Genomic DNA, 15,543 nt, shown 5'->3' with positions numbered 1-15,543 from the left:
CCTCACCGAGACTATAGAGCCAGACGTCCCTCACCGAGGCTATAGAGCCAGACGTCCCTCACCGAGACTATAGAGCCAGACGTCCCTCACATCACTATAGAGCCAGACGTCCCTCACCGAGGCTATAGAGCCAGACGTCCCTCACCGAGACTATAGAGCCAGACGTCCCTTACCGAGGCTATAGAGCCAGACGTCCCTCACCTAGACTATAGAGCCAGACGTTCCTTACCGAGACTATAGAGCCAGACGTCCCTTATCGAGACTATAGAGCCAGACGTCCCTCACCGAGGCTATAGAGCCAGACGTCCCTCACCTAGACTATAGAGCCAGACGTCCCTCACCGAGACTATAGAGCCAGACGTCCCTCATCGAGACTATAGAGCCAGACATCCCTCACCGAGACTATAGAGCCAGACGTCCCTCACCGAGGCTATAGAGCCAGACGTCCCTCACCTAGACTATAGAGCCAGACGTCCCTCATCGAGACTATAGAGCCAGGCGTCCCTCACCTAGACTATAGAGCCAGACGTCCCTCACCTAGACTATAGAGCCAGACGTCCCTCACCTAGACTATAGAGCCAGACGTCCCTCACCGAGACTATAGAGCAAGACGTCCCTCATGAGACTATAGAGCCAGACGTCCCTGACCGAGACTATAGAGCCAGGAGTCCCTCACCGAGACTATAAAGAGAGACGTCCCTCACCGAGACTATAGAGCCAGACGTCCCTCACCGAGACTATAGAGCCAGACGTCCCTCAACGAGGCTATAGAGCCAGACGTCCCTCACCGTTACTATAGAGCCAGACGTCCCTCACCGAGACTACGAGACTATAGAGCCAGACTTCCCTCAACGAGACTACGAGACTATAGAGCCAGACGTCCCTCACCGAGACTATAGAGCCAGATGTCCCTCACTGAGACTATAGAGCCAAACGTCCCTCACCGAGACTATAGAGCCAGACGTCCCTCACCGAGACTATAGAGCCAGACGTCCCTCACCGAAGCTATAGAGCCAGACGTCCCTCACCGAGACTATAGAGCCAGACGTCCCTCACCGAGACTATAGAGCCAGACGTCCCTCACCGAGACTATAGAGCCAGACGTCCCTCACCGAGACTATAGAGCCAGACGTCCTTCACCGAGACTATAGAGCCAGACGTCCCTCACCGAGACTATAGAGCCAGACGTCCCTCACCGAGACTATAGAGCCAGACGTCCCTCACCGAGACTATAGAGCCAGACGTCCCTCACCGAGACTATAGAGCCAGACGTCCCTCACTGAGACTATAGAGCCAGACGTCCCTCACCGAGACTATAGAGCCAGACGTCCCTCATCGAGACTATAGAGCCAGACGTCCCTCACCGTTACTATAGAGCCAGACATCCCTCACCGTTACTATAGAGCCAGACAGCTCTCACCAAGACTATAGAGCCAGACGTCCCTCACAGAGACTATAGAGCCAGACGTGCCTCACCCAGACTATAGAGCCAGACGTCCCTCACCGAGACTATAGAGCCAGACGTCCCTCACCGAGACTATAGAGCCAGACGTCCCTCACCGAGACTATAGAGCCAGACGTCCCTCATCGAGACTATAGAGCCAGGACGTCCCTCACCGTTACTATAGAGCCAGACATCCCTCATCGAGACTATAGAGCCAGACGTCCCTCATCGAGACTATAGAGCCAGACAGCTCTCACCGAGACTATAGAGCCAGATGTCCCTCACCGAGGCTATAGAGCCAGACGTCCCTCACTGAGACTATAGAGCCAGACGTCCCTCACCGTTACTATAGAGCCAGACATCCCTCATCGAGACTATAGAGCCAGACGTCTCTCACCGAGACTATAGAGCCAGACATCCCCCACCGTGAATGTGGAACCTTCTTTTAGACCTACTAAGGGTTTGGCAGTGAGATTTGTCTGTCCATGTATAGCTGACAGGCAACCAATATGGCCCTGCCTTAGGTAGTATGTCATGGATGGAAAGGGTTTAATGCTCCTCCAACTGAGTCTGCAAAGCAGAACACCCCATCCACAACATGAAGTGCATCTATTGTTGTGCTTGAGGCGGTGTTGTACTGGTGGCTGTGTTGTGCTTGAGGCGTTGTTGTGCTGGTGGCCGTGTTGTGCTGGAGGCCATGTGTTGCTGGTGGTCGTGTTGTGCTGGAGGCCATGTGTTGCTGGTGGCCGTGTTGCGCTGGAGGCCGTGTTGCGCTGGAGGCCGTGTTGCGCTGGTGGCCGTGTTGCGCTGGTGGCCGTGTTGCGCTGGTGGCCGTGTTGCGCTGGTGGCCGTGTTGCGCTGGTGGCCGTGTTGCGCTGGAGGCCGTGTTGTGCTGGAGGCCGTGTTGTGCTGGAGGCCATGTGTTGCTGGTGGCCATGTGTTGCTGGTGGCCATGTGTTGCTGGTGGCCATGTGTTGCTGGTGGCCGTGTTGTGCTGGAGGCCATGTGTTGCTGGTGGCCGTGTTGCGCTGGAGGCCACGTTGCGCTGGAGGCCGCGTTGCGCTGGTGGCCGTGTTGCGCTGGTGGCCGTGTTGCGCTGGTGGCCGTGTTGCGCTGGTTGCCGTGTTGCGCTGGTGGCCGTGTTGTGCTGGAGGCCGTGTTGTGCTGGAGGCCATGTGTTGCTGGTGGCTGTGCTGTGCTGGAGGCCATGTGTTGCTGGTGGCCGTGTTGCGCTGGAGGCCATGTTGTACTTGAGGCCATGTGTTGCTGGTGGCCGTGTTGTGCTGGTGGCCGTGTTGTGCTGGAGGCCGTGTTGTGCTGGTGGCCGTGTTGTGCTGGTGGCCGTGTTGTGCTGGTGGCCGTGTTGTGCTGGTGGCCGTGTTGTGCTGGTGGCAGTGTTGTGCTGGTGGCCGTGTTGTGCTGGTGGCCGTGTTGTGCTGGTGGCCGTGTTGTGCTGGTGGCCGTGTTGTGCTGTTGCTGCTTGCGCTGTGATATCAGGGCAGTCGCCGTATAGTTGTATCCAGAGGAATCGGCACTCCTCGCCTAGTTTCCTGGCAGCGTCTCTGGAAGCAGAGAAGTATCAGATGCTCCGTTCTCCTCGTACACAGACGCCGTCTGCCGCAGGTTTATTTTCATTTTCTTCTCTTACACAAAGTTTTCACAGGCCGGGAGCTTAGAAAAACACCAGCGGCAATTACCTGCAGCGTCCCTGCGGGCATCTGTGTGGGAGGGAGCAGAGGCTGGAGTAAGGGTCTGCAGAACTACAAGTCACAGGACGACTGCAGAATGCTTTATGGGGAACTGTGGCTGTCACGGTTAATGGGGCACTGTGGATGTCACTGTTATGGGGGCACTGTAGATGTCACTGTTATGGGGGCACTGTAGATGTCACTGTTATGGGGGCACAGTGGTGGTCACTGTTATGGGGGCACTGTGGATGTCACTGTTATGGGGGAACTGTAGATGTCACTGTTATGGGGGCACTGTGGATGTCCCTGTTATGGGGGCACTGTAGATGTCACTGTTATGGGGGACCTGTGGATGTTACTGTTATGGGGGCACAGTGGTGGTCACTGTTATGGGGGTACTGTAGATGTCACTGTTATGGGGGCACTGTAGATGTCACTGTTATGGGGGCACTGTAGATGTCACTGTTATGGGGGCACTGTAGATGTCACTGTTATGGGGGCACTGTAGATGTCACTGTTATGGGGGCACTGTAGATGTCACTGTTATGGGGGCACTCTAGATGTCACTGTTATGGGGGCACTCTAGATGTCACTGTTATGGGGGCACTCTAGATGTCACTGTTATGGGGGCACTCTAGATGTCACTGTTATGGGGGCACTCTAGATGTCACTGTTATGGGGGCACTGCACTGTAGATGTCACTGTTATGGGGGCACTGTAGATGTCACTGTTATGGGGGCACTGTAGATGTCACTGTTATGGGGGCACTGTAGATGTCACTGTTATGGGGGCACTGTAGATGTCACTGTTATTGGGGCACTGTGGAGGTCACTGTTATGGGGGCACTGTGGAGGTCACTGTTATGGGGGCACTGTGGAGGTCACTGTTATGGGGGCACTGTGGAGGTCACTGTTATGGGGGCACTGTGGAGGTCACTGTTATGGGGGCACTGTGGAGGTCACTGTTATGGGGGCACTGTGGAGGTCACTGTTATGGGGGCACTGTGGAGGTCACTGTTATGGGGGCACTGTGGAGGTCACTGTTATGGGGTCAATGTGGATGTCACTGTTATGGTGACTGTCCGCAGGCACTAAGAGACCCCGCCCCCCTCTATAACAGCAGGTGACTGTCCACAGACACCAAGAGACCGCAGCCCCCTTCTATACCAGCAGGTGACTGTCCGCAGACACCAAGAGACCGCAGCCCCCTTCTATACCAGCAGGTGACTGTCCGCAGACACCAAGAGACCGCAGCCCCCCTCTATACCAGCAGGTGACTGTCTGCAAGCACCAAGAGACCCCCGCCCCCCCCCCCCCCCCCTCTATACCAGCAGGTGACTGTCTGAAAGCACCAAGAGACCCCCGCCCCCCCCCTCTATACCAGCAGGTGACTGTCTGCAAGCACCAAGAGACCCCCGTCCCCCTCTATACCAGCAGGTGACTGTCTGCAAGCATCAAGAACCCCCTGCCCCCCTCTATACTAAATATGGCCACATTTCTACCCAACTTAATTTTTAACAGCTCCTTCAGTTTGTGCTGATAAAATGGTGGGCGTGGCCAAAGTCCAGTAATATTGTAACATGTAAAGTATCACCTATTCACAAGTAATGGAGCCGACCCCTCCCCCACCTTCCGTGATTGTTAAGCTGTACGCCCCCCCCCCCCCCCCCTTACATATCATATTCATGGTTTAGAAGTTTATGACTTAGAATGTAAATCTGTTTTCTCTTCGCCCCTTCGCAGCGCAATATTGGGGACATCTCCACCCGGGGGACTGATGATGAGACTTATATACTATAAATAAACCCGCTATATATCTCCACCCCGGGGACAGATGATCAGACTTATATACTATAAATAAACACGCTATATATCTCCACCCCGGGGACAGATGATCAGACTTATATACTATAAATAAACACGCTATATATCTCCACCCCAGGGACTGATGATCAGACTTATATACTATAAATAAACCCGCTATATATCTCCACCCTGGGAACTGATGATCAGACTTATATACTATAAATAAACCCGCTATATATCTCCACCCCGGGGACTGATGATGAGACTTATATACTATAAATAAACCCGCTATATATCTCCACCCCGGGGACAGATGATCAGACTTATATACTATAAATAAACCCGCTATATATCTCCACCCTGGGAACTGATGATCAGACTTATATACTATAAATAAACCCGCTATATATCTCCACCCCAGGGACTGATGATCAGACTTATATACTATAAATAAACCCGCTATATATCTCCACCCTGGGAACTGATGATCAGACTTATATACTATAAATAAACCCGCTATATATCTCCACCCCAGGGACTGATGATCAGACTTATATACTATAAATAAACCCGCTATATATCTCCACCCTGGGAACTGATGATCAGACTTATATACTATAAATAAACCCGCTATATATCTCCACCCCGGGGACAGATGATCAGACTTATATACTATAAATAAACCCGCTATATATCTCCACCCTGGGAACTGATGATCAGACTTATATACTATAAATAAACCCGCTATATATCTCCACCCCGGGGACAGATGATCAGACTTATATACTATAAATAAACCCGCTATATATCTCCACCCCGGGGACAGATGATCAGACTTATATACTATAAATAAACCCACTATATATCTCCACCCCGGGGACTGATAGGACTGATGATCAGACTTATATACTATAAATAAACCCGCTATACATCTCCAACCCGGGAACTGATAGGACTGATGATCAGACTTATATACTATAAATAAACCCACTATATATCTCCACCCCGGGGGACTGATAGGACAGATGATCAGACTTATATACCATAAATAAACCCGCTATACATCTCCACCCAGGGGCCTGATAGGACTAATGATCAGATATGTATAGCAGGTTTATTTATGGTATATATCTCCACCCTGAGGACTGATAGGACTGATGATCAGACTTATATACTATAAATAAACCCGCTATAGATCTCCACCCAGGGGGACTCATAGGACAGATGATCAAACTTATATACTATAAATAAATAGTGTTGCTCGCGAATATTTGCAATGCAAATTTTATTCTCGAATATAGCACTATATATTCGTAATTAGGAATATTCGTTTTTTTTTTTGCTTGTTTGTTTTTTCACAGTACACATCACAGTGATCATCCCTCTCTGCTTCCAGCTTGTGTGGTGTAAAGAAGGCTCTAATACTACTGTGTGAGAGTGGTGTACGAATTTTCGCATATGCTAATTTTCGCATATGTGAATTTTTCGTTTATGCTAATTTTTGCTTATACAAATTTCCGCATATGCGAAAATAACACGCGAATATTACGAGTATGCAAATTTAGCGAATATATGATGAATATTTGTCCATATATTCGCGAAATATCACTAATTCGAATGTGCCCTATGCCGCTCAACACTATAAATAAACCCACTATACATCTCCACCCCGGGGACTGAAAGGACAGATTATCAGACTTATATACTATAAATGGACCCACTATATACCTCCACCCCAGGGACTGATAGGACAAATGATCAGACTTATATACTGTAAATAAACCTGCTATATATCTACCCTAGTGTAATGTATAGAATACCGACAGTATAGAATAAGGGAGGTACCTGGGCTTTTGCTTACTGTACATAGTATGGTACCACCTTGTGCACACAGTGTATAGCAGTGTACATGTGAGCTGGGGGCTGGAGGACACACATGCTCATTCACTGTCCCCATCCACCTGATGAGCTGAGTGCTAGAGGACACACATGCTCAGTCACTGTCCCCATCCACCAGATGAGCTGAGTGCTGGAGGACACACATGCTCAGTCACTTTCCCCGTCCACCTGATGAGCTGAGTGCTGGAGGACACACATGCTCAGTCACTGTCCCCATCCACCTGATGAGCTGAGTGCTAGAGGACACACATGCTCAGTCACTGTCCCCATCCACCAGATGAGCTGAGTGCTGGAGGACACACATGCTCAGTCACTGTCCCCATCCACCTGATGAGCTGAGTGCTGGAGGACACACATGCTCAGTCACTGTCCCCATCCACCTGATGAGCTGAGTGCTGGAGGACACACATGCTCAGTCGCTCTCCCCGTCCACCTAATGAGCTGAGTGCTGGAGGACACACATGCTCAGTCACTTTCCCCGTCCACCTGATGAGCTGAGTGCTGGAGGACACACATGCTCAGTCACTGTCCCCATCCACCTGATGAGCTGAGTGCTAGAGGACACACATGCTCAGTCACTGTCCCCATCCACCAGATGAGCTGAGTGCTGGAGGACACACATGCTCAGTCACTGTCACCATCCACCTGATGAGCTGAGTGCTGAAGGACACACATGCTCAGTCACTTTCCCCGTCCACCTGATGAGCTGAGTGCTGGAGGACACACATGCTCAGTCACTGTCCCCATCTACCTGATGAGCTGAGTGCTGGAGGTCACACATGCTCAGTCACTGTCCCCATCCACCAGATGAGCTGAGTGCTAGAGGACACACATGCTCAGTCACTGTCCCCATCCACCAGATGAGCTGAGTGCTAGAGGACACACATGCTCAGTCATTCTTCCCATCCACCTGATGAGCTGAGTACTGGTGGACACACATGCTAAGTCACTGTCCCCGTCCACCTGATTAGCTGAGTGCTAGAGGACACATATGCTCAGTCACTCTCCCCATGCACCTGATGAGCTGAGTGCTGGAGGACACACATGCTCAGTCACTTTTCCCGTCCACCTGATGAGCTGAGTGCTAGAGGACACAAATGCTCAGTCATTCTTCCCATCCACCTAATGAGCTGAGTACTGGTGGACACACATGATAAGTCACTGTCCCCGTCCACCTGATGAGCTGAGTGCTGGAGGACACAAATGCTCAGTCACTCTCCCCATCCACCTGATGAGCTGAATGCTGGAGGACACACATGCTCAGTCACTCTCCCCATCCACCTGATGAGTTGAGTGCTGCAGGACACACATGCTCAGTCATTCTTCCCATCCACCTGATGAGATGAGTGCTGGAGGACACACATGCTCAGTCACTGTCCCCGTCCACCTGATGAGCTCTCTGCTTGTCAAGGAAGGAGCAGAACCTGTATAGTACATGGCAGTATAGCTTAGAAGACTCCTTCTACAGGGGAAGTTAGAACACACTGTACTGTCAACTGCCAGAGGAGGAAGGAGCAGTGCCTTTATACTAATATGATGGTATAGTTAAGAAGACTCCTTCTGTATGGAAGTTAGAGGGGACAATACTGTCTGCTGCTAGAGGAGGAAGGTGAAGAGTCAATATCAGGACTATGCTGTCTGCTGCCAGAGGAGGAAGGGGCAGAGTCTCTGCAGGGACTACACTGTCTGCTTCCAGAGGAGGAAGGAGCAGAGTCTCTGCAGTAACATAGCAGTTTAGCCGAGTAGACTTCTCCTGCAGGGGAAATAAAAAGAGACTATACTGTCAACTGCCAGAAGGAGAAGGTGACTGATAATGCTATTTGCACTATTTCATTACTTATAGTTTAAATCCTAGGATAACCCTTTAATGTGACCCTATAGATCTGACATCCTGGAAAGGGGGGGGGGGTGATACTCGCATTTCAGTGATCTTTTTGAGTCCATGAAAAGCTCCGGATTCCACTTTCCTCAGTTCAATGTCCAACGTTATAAAACTGCAGAGAAAACGACAGAAGACACCACATCATGTACTAAACAATATACTGTATACTAAACTAAGGATCTGTGAGATAAATACTGGGGGTAACTGGAAGGTATAAGGTGAGTAGGGGTATGAGATGACTATTGGGGTATAAGGTGAGTGGAGGGTACGAGATTACTATTGGGGGTATAAGGTGAGTGGGGGTATGAGATGACTATTGGCGTATAAGGTGAGTGAGTGTATGAGATGACTATTGGGGGTATAAGGTGAGTGGGGGTATGAGATGACTATTGGGGGTATGAGGTGAGTGAGGGTATGAGATGACTATTGGGGGTATGAGATGACTTGGGGGTATAAGGTGAGTGGGGGAATGAGATGACTATTGGGGGTATAAGGTGAGTGGAGGGTATGAGGTGAGTGGAGGTATGAGATGACTATTGGGGGTGTAAGGTGAGTGGGGGTATGAGATGACTATTGGGGGTATAAGGTGAGTAGGGGTATGAGATGACTATTGGCGTATAAGGTGAGTGAGGGTATGAGATGACTATTGGGGGTATAAGGTGAGTGGGGGTATGAGATGACTATTGGGGGTATTAGGTGAGTGAGGGTATGAGATGACTATTGGGGGTATGAGATGACTATTGGGGGTATAAGGTGAGTGGGGGTATGAGATGACTATTGGCGGTATAAGGTGAGTGGAGGGTATGAGATGACTATTGGGGTATAAGGTGAGTGGAGGTATGAGATGACTATTGGGGGTGTAAGGTGAGTGGGGGTATGAGATGACTATTGGGGGTATAAGGTGAGTAGGGGTATGAGATGACTATTGGGGGTATAAGGTGAGTGAGGGTATGAGATGATTATTGGGGTATAAGGTGAGTGGGGGTATGAGATGACTATTGGGGGTATTAGGTGAGTGGAGGGTATGAGATGACTATTGGGGTATAAGGTGAGTGGAGGTATGAGATGACTATTGGAGTATAAGGTGAGTGGGGGTATGAGATGACTATTGGCGTATAAGGTGAGTGAGGGTATGAGATGACTATTGGGGGTATAAGGTGAGTGGGGGTTTGAGATGACTATTGGTGTATAAGGTGAGTGAGGGTATGATATGACTATTGGGGGTATAAGGTAAGTGGGGGTATGAGATGACTATTGGGGGTATAAGGTGAGTGAGGGTATGAGATGACTATTGGGGGTGTGAGGTGAGTTAGGGTATGTGATGACTATTGGGGGTATAAGGTGAGTGGGGGTATGAGATGACTATTGGGGTATAAGGTGAGTGGGGGTATTATATGACTATTGGGGGTATAAGGTGAGTGGAGGGTATGAGATGACTATTGGGGTATAAGGTGAGTGGGGGTATGATATGACTATTGGGGGTATAAGGTGAGTGGAGGGTATGAGATGACTATTGGGGGTGTAAGGTGAGTGAGGGTATGAGATGACTATTGGGGTATAAGGTGAGTGGGGGTATGAGATGACTACTGGGGTATAAGGTGAGTGGGGGGTATGAGATGACTATTGGGGTATAAGGTGAGTGGGGGTATGAGATGACTATTGGTGTATAAGGTGAGTGGGGGTATGAGATGACTACTGGGGTATACGGTGAGTGGGGGTATGAGATGACTATTGGGGTATAAGGTGAGTGGGGGTATGATATGACTATTGGGGGTATAAGGTAAGTGGGGGTATGAGATGAATATTGGGGGTATAAGGTGAGTGGGGGTATGATATGACTATTGGGGTATAAGGTGAGTGAGGGTATGAGATGACTATTGGGGGTGTAAGGTGAGTGGGGGTATGAGATGACTATTGGGGTATAAGGTGAGTGGGGGTATGATATGACTATTGGGGGTATAAGGTGAGTGGAGGGTATGAGATGACTATTGGGGGTATGAGGTGAGTGGGGGTATGAGATGACTATTGGGGGTGTAAGGTGAGTGGGGGTATGAGATGACTATTGGGGGTATAAGGTGAGTGGGGGTATGATATGACTATTGGGGTATAAGGTGAGTGGGGGTATGATATGACTATTGGGGGTATAAGGTGAGTGAGGGTATGAGATGACTATTGGGGGTATAAGGTGAGTGGGGGTATGATATGACTATTGAGGGTATAAGGTGAGTGGGGGTATGATATGACTATTGGGGTATAAGGTGAGTGGGGGTATGATATGACTATTGGGGGTATAAGGTGAGTGAGGGTATGAGATGACTATTGGGGGTATAAGGTGAGTGGGGGTATGATATCACTATTGGGGGTGTAAGGTGAGTGAGGGTATGAGATGACTATTGGGGGTGTAAGGTGAGTGAGGGTATGAGATGACTATTGGGGTATAAGGTGAGTGGGGGTATGAGATGACTACTGGGGTATAAGGTGAGTGGGGGTATGAGATGACTATTGGGGTATAAGGTGAGTGGGGGTATGAGATTACTATTGGGGTATAAGGTGAGTGGGGGTATGAGATGACTACTGGGGTATAAGGTGAGTGGGGGTATGAGATGACTATTGGGGTATAAGGTGAGTGGGGGTATGAGATGACTACTGGGGTATAAGGTGAGTGGGGGTATGAGATGACTATTGGGGTATAAGGTGAGTGGGGGTATGAGATGACTATTGGGGGTATAAGGTGAATGGGGGTATGATATGACTATTGGGGTATAAGGTGAGTGAGGGTATGAGATGACTATTGGGGGATAAGGTGAGTGGGGGTATGAGATGACTATTGGGGTATAAGGTGAGTGGGGGTATGATATGACTATTGGGGGTATAAGGTGAGTGGAGGGTATGAGATGACTATTGGGGGTATGAGGTGAGTGGGGGTATGAGATGACTATTGGGGGTGTAAGGTGAGTGGGGGTATGAGATGACTATTGGGGGTATAAGGTGAGTGGGGGTATGATATGACTATTGGGGGTATAAGGTGAGTGGGGGTATGATATGACTATTGGGGCTATAAGGTGAGTGGGGGTATGATATGACTATTGGGGTATAAGGTGAGTGGGGGTATGATATGACTATTGGGGGTATAAGGTGAGTGAGGGTATGAGATGACTATTGGAGGTATAAGGTGAGTGGGGGTATGATATGACTATTGGGGGTGTAAGGTGAGTGAGGGTATGAAATGACTATTGGGGGTATAAGGTGAGTGAGGGTATGAGATGACTATTGGGGTATAAGGTGAGTGAGGGTATGAGATGACTATTGGGGTATAAGGTGAGTGAGGGTATGAGATGACTATTGGGGTATAAGGTGAGTGGGGGTATGATATGACTATTGGGGGTATAAGGTGAGTGAGGGTATGAGATGACTATTGGGGGTGTGAGGTGAGTGGGGGTATGAGATGACTATTGGGGTATACGGTGAGTGAGGGTATGTGATGACTATTGGGGTATAAGGTGAGTGGGGGTATGAGATGACTATTGGGGGTATAAGGTGAGTGAGGGTATGAGATGACTATTGGGGTATAAGGTGAGTGGGGGTATGAGATGACTATTGGGGGTGTAAGGTGAGTGAGGGTATGATATGACTATTGGGGTATAAGGTGAGTGAGGGTATGAGATGACTACTGGTGTATAAGGTGAGTGGGGGTATGAGATGACTATTGGGGGTATAAGGTGAGTGGGGGTATGATATGACTATTGGGGGTGTAAGGTGAGTGAGGGTATGAAATGACTATTGGGGGTATAAGGTGAGTGAGGGTATGAGATGACTATTGGGGTATAAGGTGAGTGGGGGTATGAGATTACTATTGGGGGTGTAAGGTGAGTGAGGGTATGAGATGACTATTGGGGGTGTAAGGTGAGTGAGGGTATGAGATGACTATTGGGGTATAAGGTGAGTGAGGGTATGAGATGACTATTGGGGTATAAGGTGAGTGAGGGTATGAGATGACTATTGGGGTATAAGGTGAGTGGGGGTATGAGATGACTATTGGGGTATAAGGTGAGTGGGGGTATGAGATGACTATTGGGGGTGTAAGGTGAGTGGGGGTATGAGATGACTATTGGGGGTATAAGGTGAGTGGGGGTACGAGATTACTATTGGGGGTATAAGGTAAGTGAGGGTATGAGATGACTATTGGGGTATAAGGTGAGTGAGGGTATGAGATGACTATTGGGGTATAAGGTGAGTGGGGGTATGAGATGACTATTGGGGGTATAAGTTGAGTGGGGGTATGAGATGACTATTGGGGGTGTAAGGTGAGTGGGGGTATGATATGACTATTGGGGGTGTAAGGTGAGTGGGGGTATGAGATGACTATTGGGGGTATAAGGTGAGTGGGGGTATGAGATGACTATTGGGGGTATAAGGTGAGTGGGGGTATGATATGACTATTGGGGGTGTAAGGTGAGTGGAGGGTATGAGATGACTATTGGGGGTATAAGGTGAGTGGGGGTATGATATGACTATTGGGGTATAAGGTGAGTGGGGGTATGAGATGACTATTGGGGGTGTAAGGTGAGTGGGGGTATGATATGACTATTGGGGGTATAAGGTGAGTGGGGGTATGAGATGACTATTGGGGGTGTAAGGTGAGTGGGGGTATGATATGACTATTGGGGGTGTAAGGTGAGTGGAGGGTATGAGATGACTATTGGGGGTATAAGGTGAGTGGGGGTATGATATGACTATTGGGGTATAAGGTGAGTGGGGGTATGAGATGACTATTGGGGGTGTAAGGTGAGTGGGGGTATGATATGACTATTGGGGGTATAAGGTGAGTGGGGGTATGAGATGACTATTGGGGGTGTAAGGTGAGTGGGGGTATGATATGACTATTGGGGGTGTAAGGTGAGTGGAGGGTATGAGATGACTATTGGGGGTATAAGGTGAGTGGGGGTATGATATGACTATTGGGGTATAAGGTGAGTGGAGGGTATGAGATGACTATTGGGGGTATAAGGTGAGTGGGGGTATGAGATGACTATTGGGGTATAAGGTGAGTGGGGGTATGAGATGACTATTGGGGTATAAGGTGAGTGGGGGTATGAGATGACTATTGGGGTATAAGGTGAGTGGGGGTATGAGATGACTATTGGGGTATAAGGTGAGTGGGGTATGATATGACTATTGGGGGTATAAGGTGAGTGGAGGGTATGAGATGACTATTGGGGGTATAAGGTGAGTGGAGGGTATGAGATGACTATTGGGGTATAAGGTGAGTGAGGGTATGAGATGACTATTGGGGGTGTAAGGTGAGTGAGGGTATGAGATGACTATTGGGGGTATAAGGTGAGTGGAGGGTATGAGATGACTATTGGGGTATAAGGTGAGTGGAGGGTATGAGATGACTATTGGGGGTATAAGGTGAGTGGGGGTATGAGATGACTATTGGGGGTATAAGGTGAGTGGGGGTATGAGATGACTATTGGGGGTATAAGGTGAGTGGGGGTACGAGATGACTATTGGGGGTATAAGGTGAGTGGAGGGTATGAGATGACTATTGGGGGTATGAGGTGAGTGAGGGTATGAGATGACTATTGGGGTATAAGGTGAGTGGGGGTATGAGATGACTATTGGGGGTATAAGGTGAGTGGGGGTATGAGATGACTATTGGGGTATAAGGTGAGTGGGGGTATGAGATGACTATTGGGGTATAAGGTGAGTGGGGGTATGAGATGACTATTGGGGGTATGAGGTGAGTGAGGGTATGAGATGACTATTGGGGTATAAGGTGAGTGGGGGTATGAGATGACTATTGGGGTATAAGGTGAGTGGGGGTATGAGATGACTATTGGGGGTATGAGGTGAGTGGGGGTATGAGATGACTATTGGGGGTATGAGGTGAGTGGGGGTATGAGATGACTATTGGGGTATAAGGTGAGTGGGGGTATGAGATGACTATTGGGGGTATAAGGTGAGTGGGGGTATGAGATGACTATTGGGGTATAAGGTGAGTGGGGGTATGAGATGACTATTGGGGTATAAGGTGAGTGGGGGTATGAGATGACTATTGGGGGTATGAGGTGAGTGAGGGTATGAGATGACTATTGGGGTATAAGGTGAGTGGGGGTATGAGATGACTGTTGGGGTATAAGGTGAGTGGGGGTATGAGATGACTGTTGGGGTATAAGGTGAGTGGCTCGGGGTGCCCCCATACTTACATCCTGCTGATGTTGGGGGCGCTGGCGAGCGCTCCTCTAGGAATCACTGGGATCCGCGTCTCCATCAAACGCCTGAAAAGTTGAGACAAATAACTATTACAGCCGGTTCCCCCGAGTCCTGACCCCCCCCCCCCCCCACACTAATAGTGATGTTCCTGGGGGGGGGGGGGGGGGCGACCGCAGGAACATCACCTAATGGAGGTAATTATACAACCCGGAGTCTTCAGGAAGAAGTCGTGGATCTGAGTAAACACCAGCCAGGAAATTCCATCGGCATGAACGCACACGGCGGCCGCTGCTCAGATCACCCAAATACGGGCGAGCTGTGGAGGGGCCACGGATGGAGAGCAGGGCCCCGCACCGGTCCAAATGATATGTGACATAATAGGGAGCAGTCTCTATCACGCATGATCGGCTTAGATACAGCGGGTCAGCACAGTATCACACATGATCAGCTTGGATACAGCAGCTCAGCACAGTATCACACATGATCAGCTTGGATACAGCAGCTCAGCACAGTATCACACATGATCAGCTTGGAGATAGCAGCTCAGCACAGTATCACACATGATCAGCTTTGATATAGCGGCTCAGCACAGTATCACACATGATCAGC

General features: G+C 49.5%; 1 protein-coding gene across 2 annotated transcripts in view; it reads right to left on the bottom strand.

Moving 5' to 3' along the window:
- The window catches only part of TSHR (thyroid stimulating hormone receptor), a 55,078-nt gene that overhangs the window by 22,364 nt on the left and 17,171 nt on the right, over window positions 1–15,543 (bottom strand). For both annotated transcript variants that reach the window (XM_056546712.1, XM_056546713.1), the window contains 2 exons: window positions 14,928–14,999; window positions 8,756–8,830 (listed from right to left, as the gene is read on the bottom strand). In XM_056546712.1, coding sequence (XP_056402687.1) covers window positions 8,756–8,830; window positions 14,928–14,999 — 147 coding nt within the window. The remainder of the gene's footprint in view (window positions 1–8,755; window positions 8,831–14,927; window positions 15,000–15,543) is intronic.

This window comes from Hyla sarda, chromosome 11, assembly GCF_029499605.1.
Source record: "Hyla sarda isolate aHylSar1 chromosome 11, aHylSar1.hap1, whole genome shotgun sequence".
In the NCBI taxonomy this organism is placed as follows: Eukaryota; Metazoa; Chordata; class Amphibia; order Anura; family Hylidae; genus Hyla; species Hyla sarda.
The sequence above is the reverse complement of the archived record's forward strand: the minus strand, read 5'-3'. Positions and strand labels throughout refer to the sequence as shown.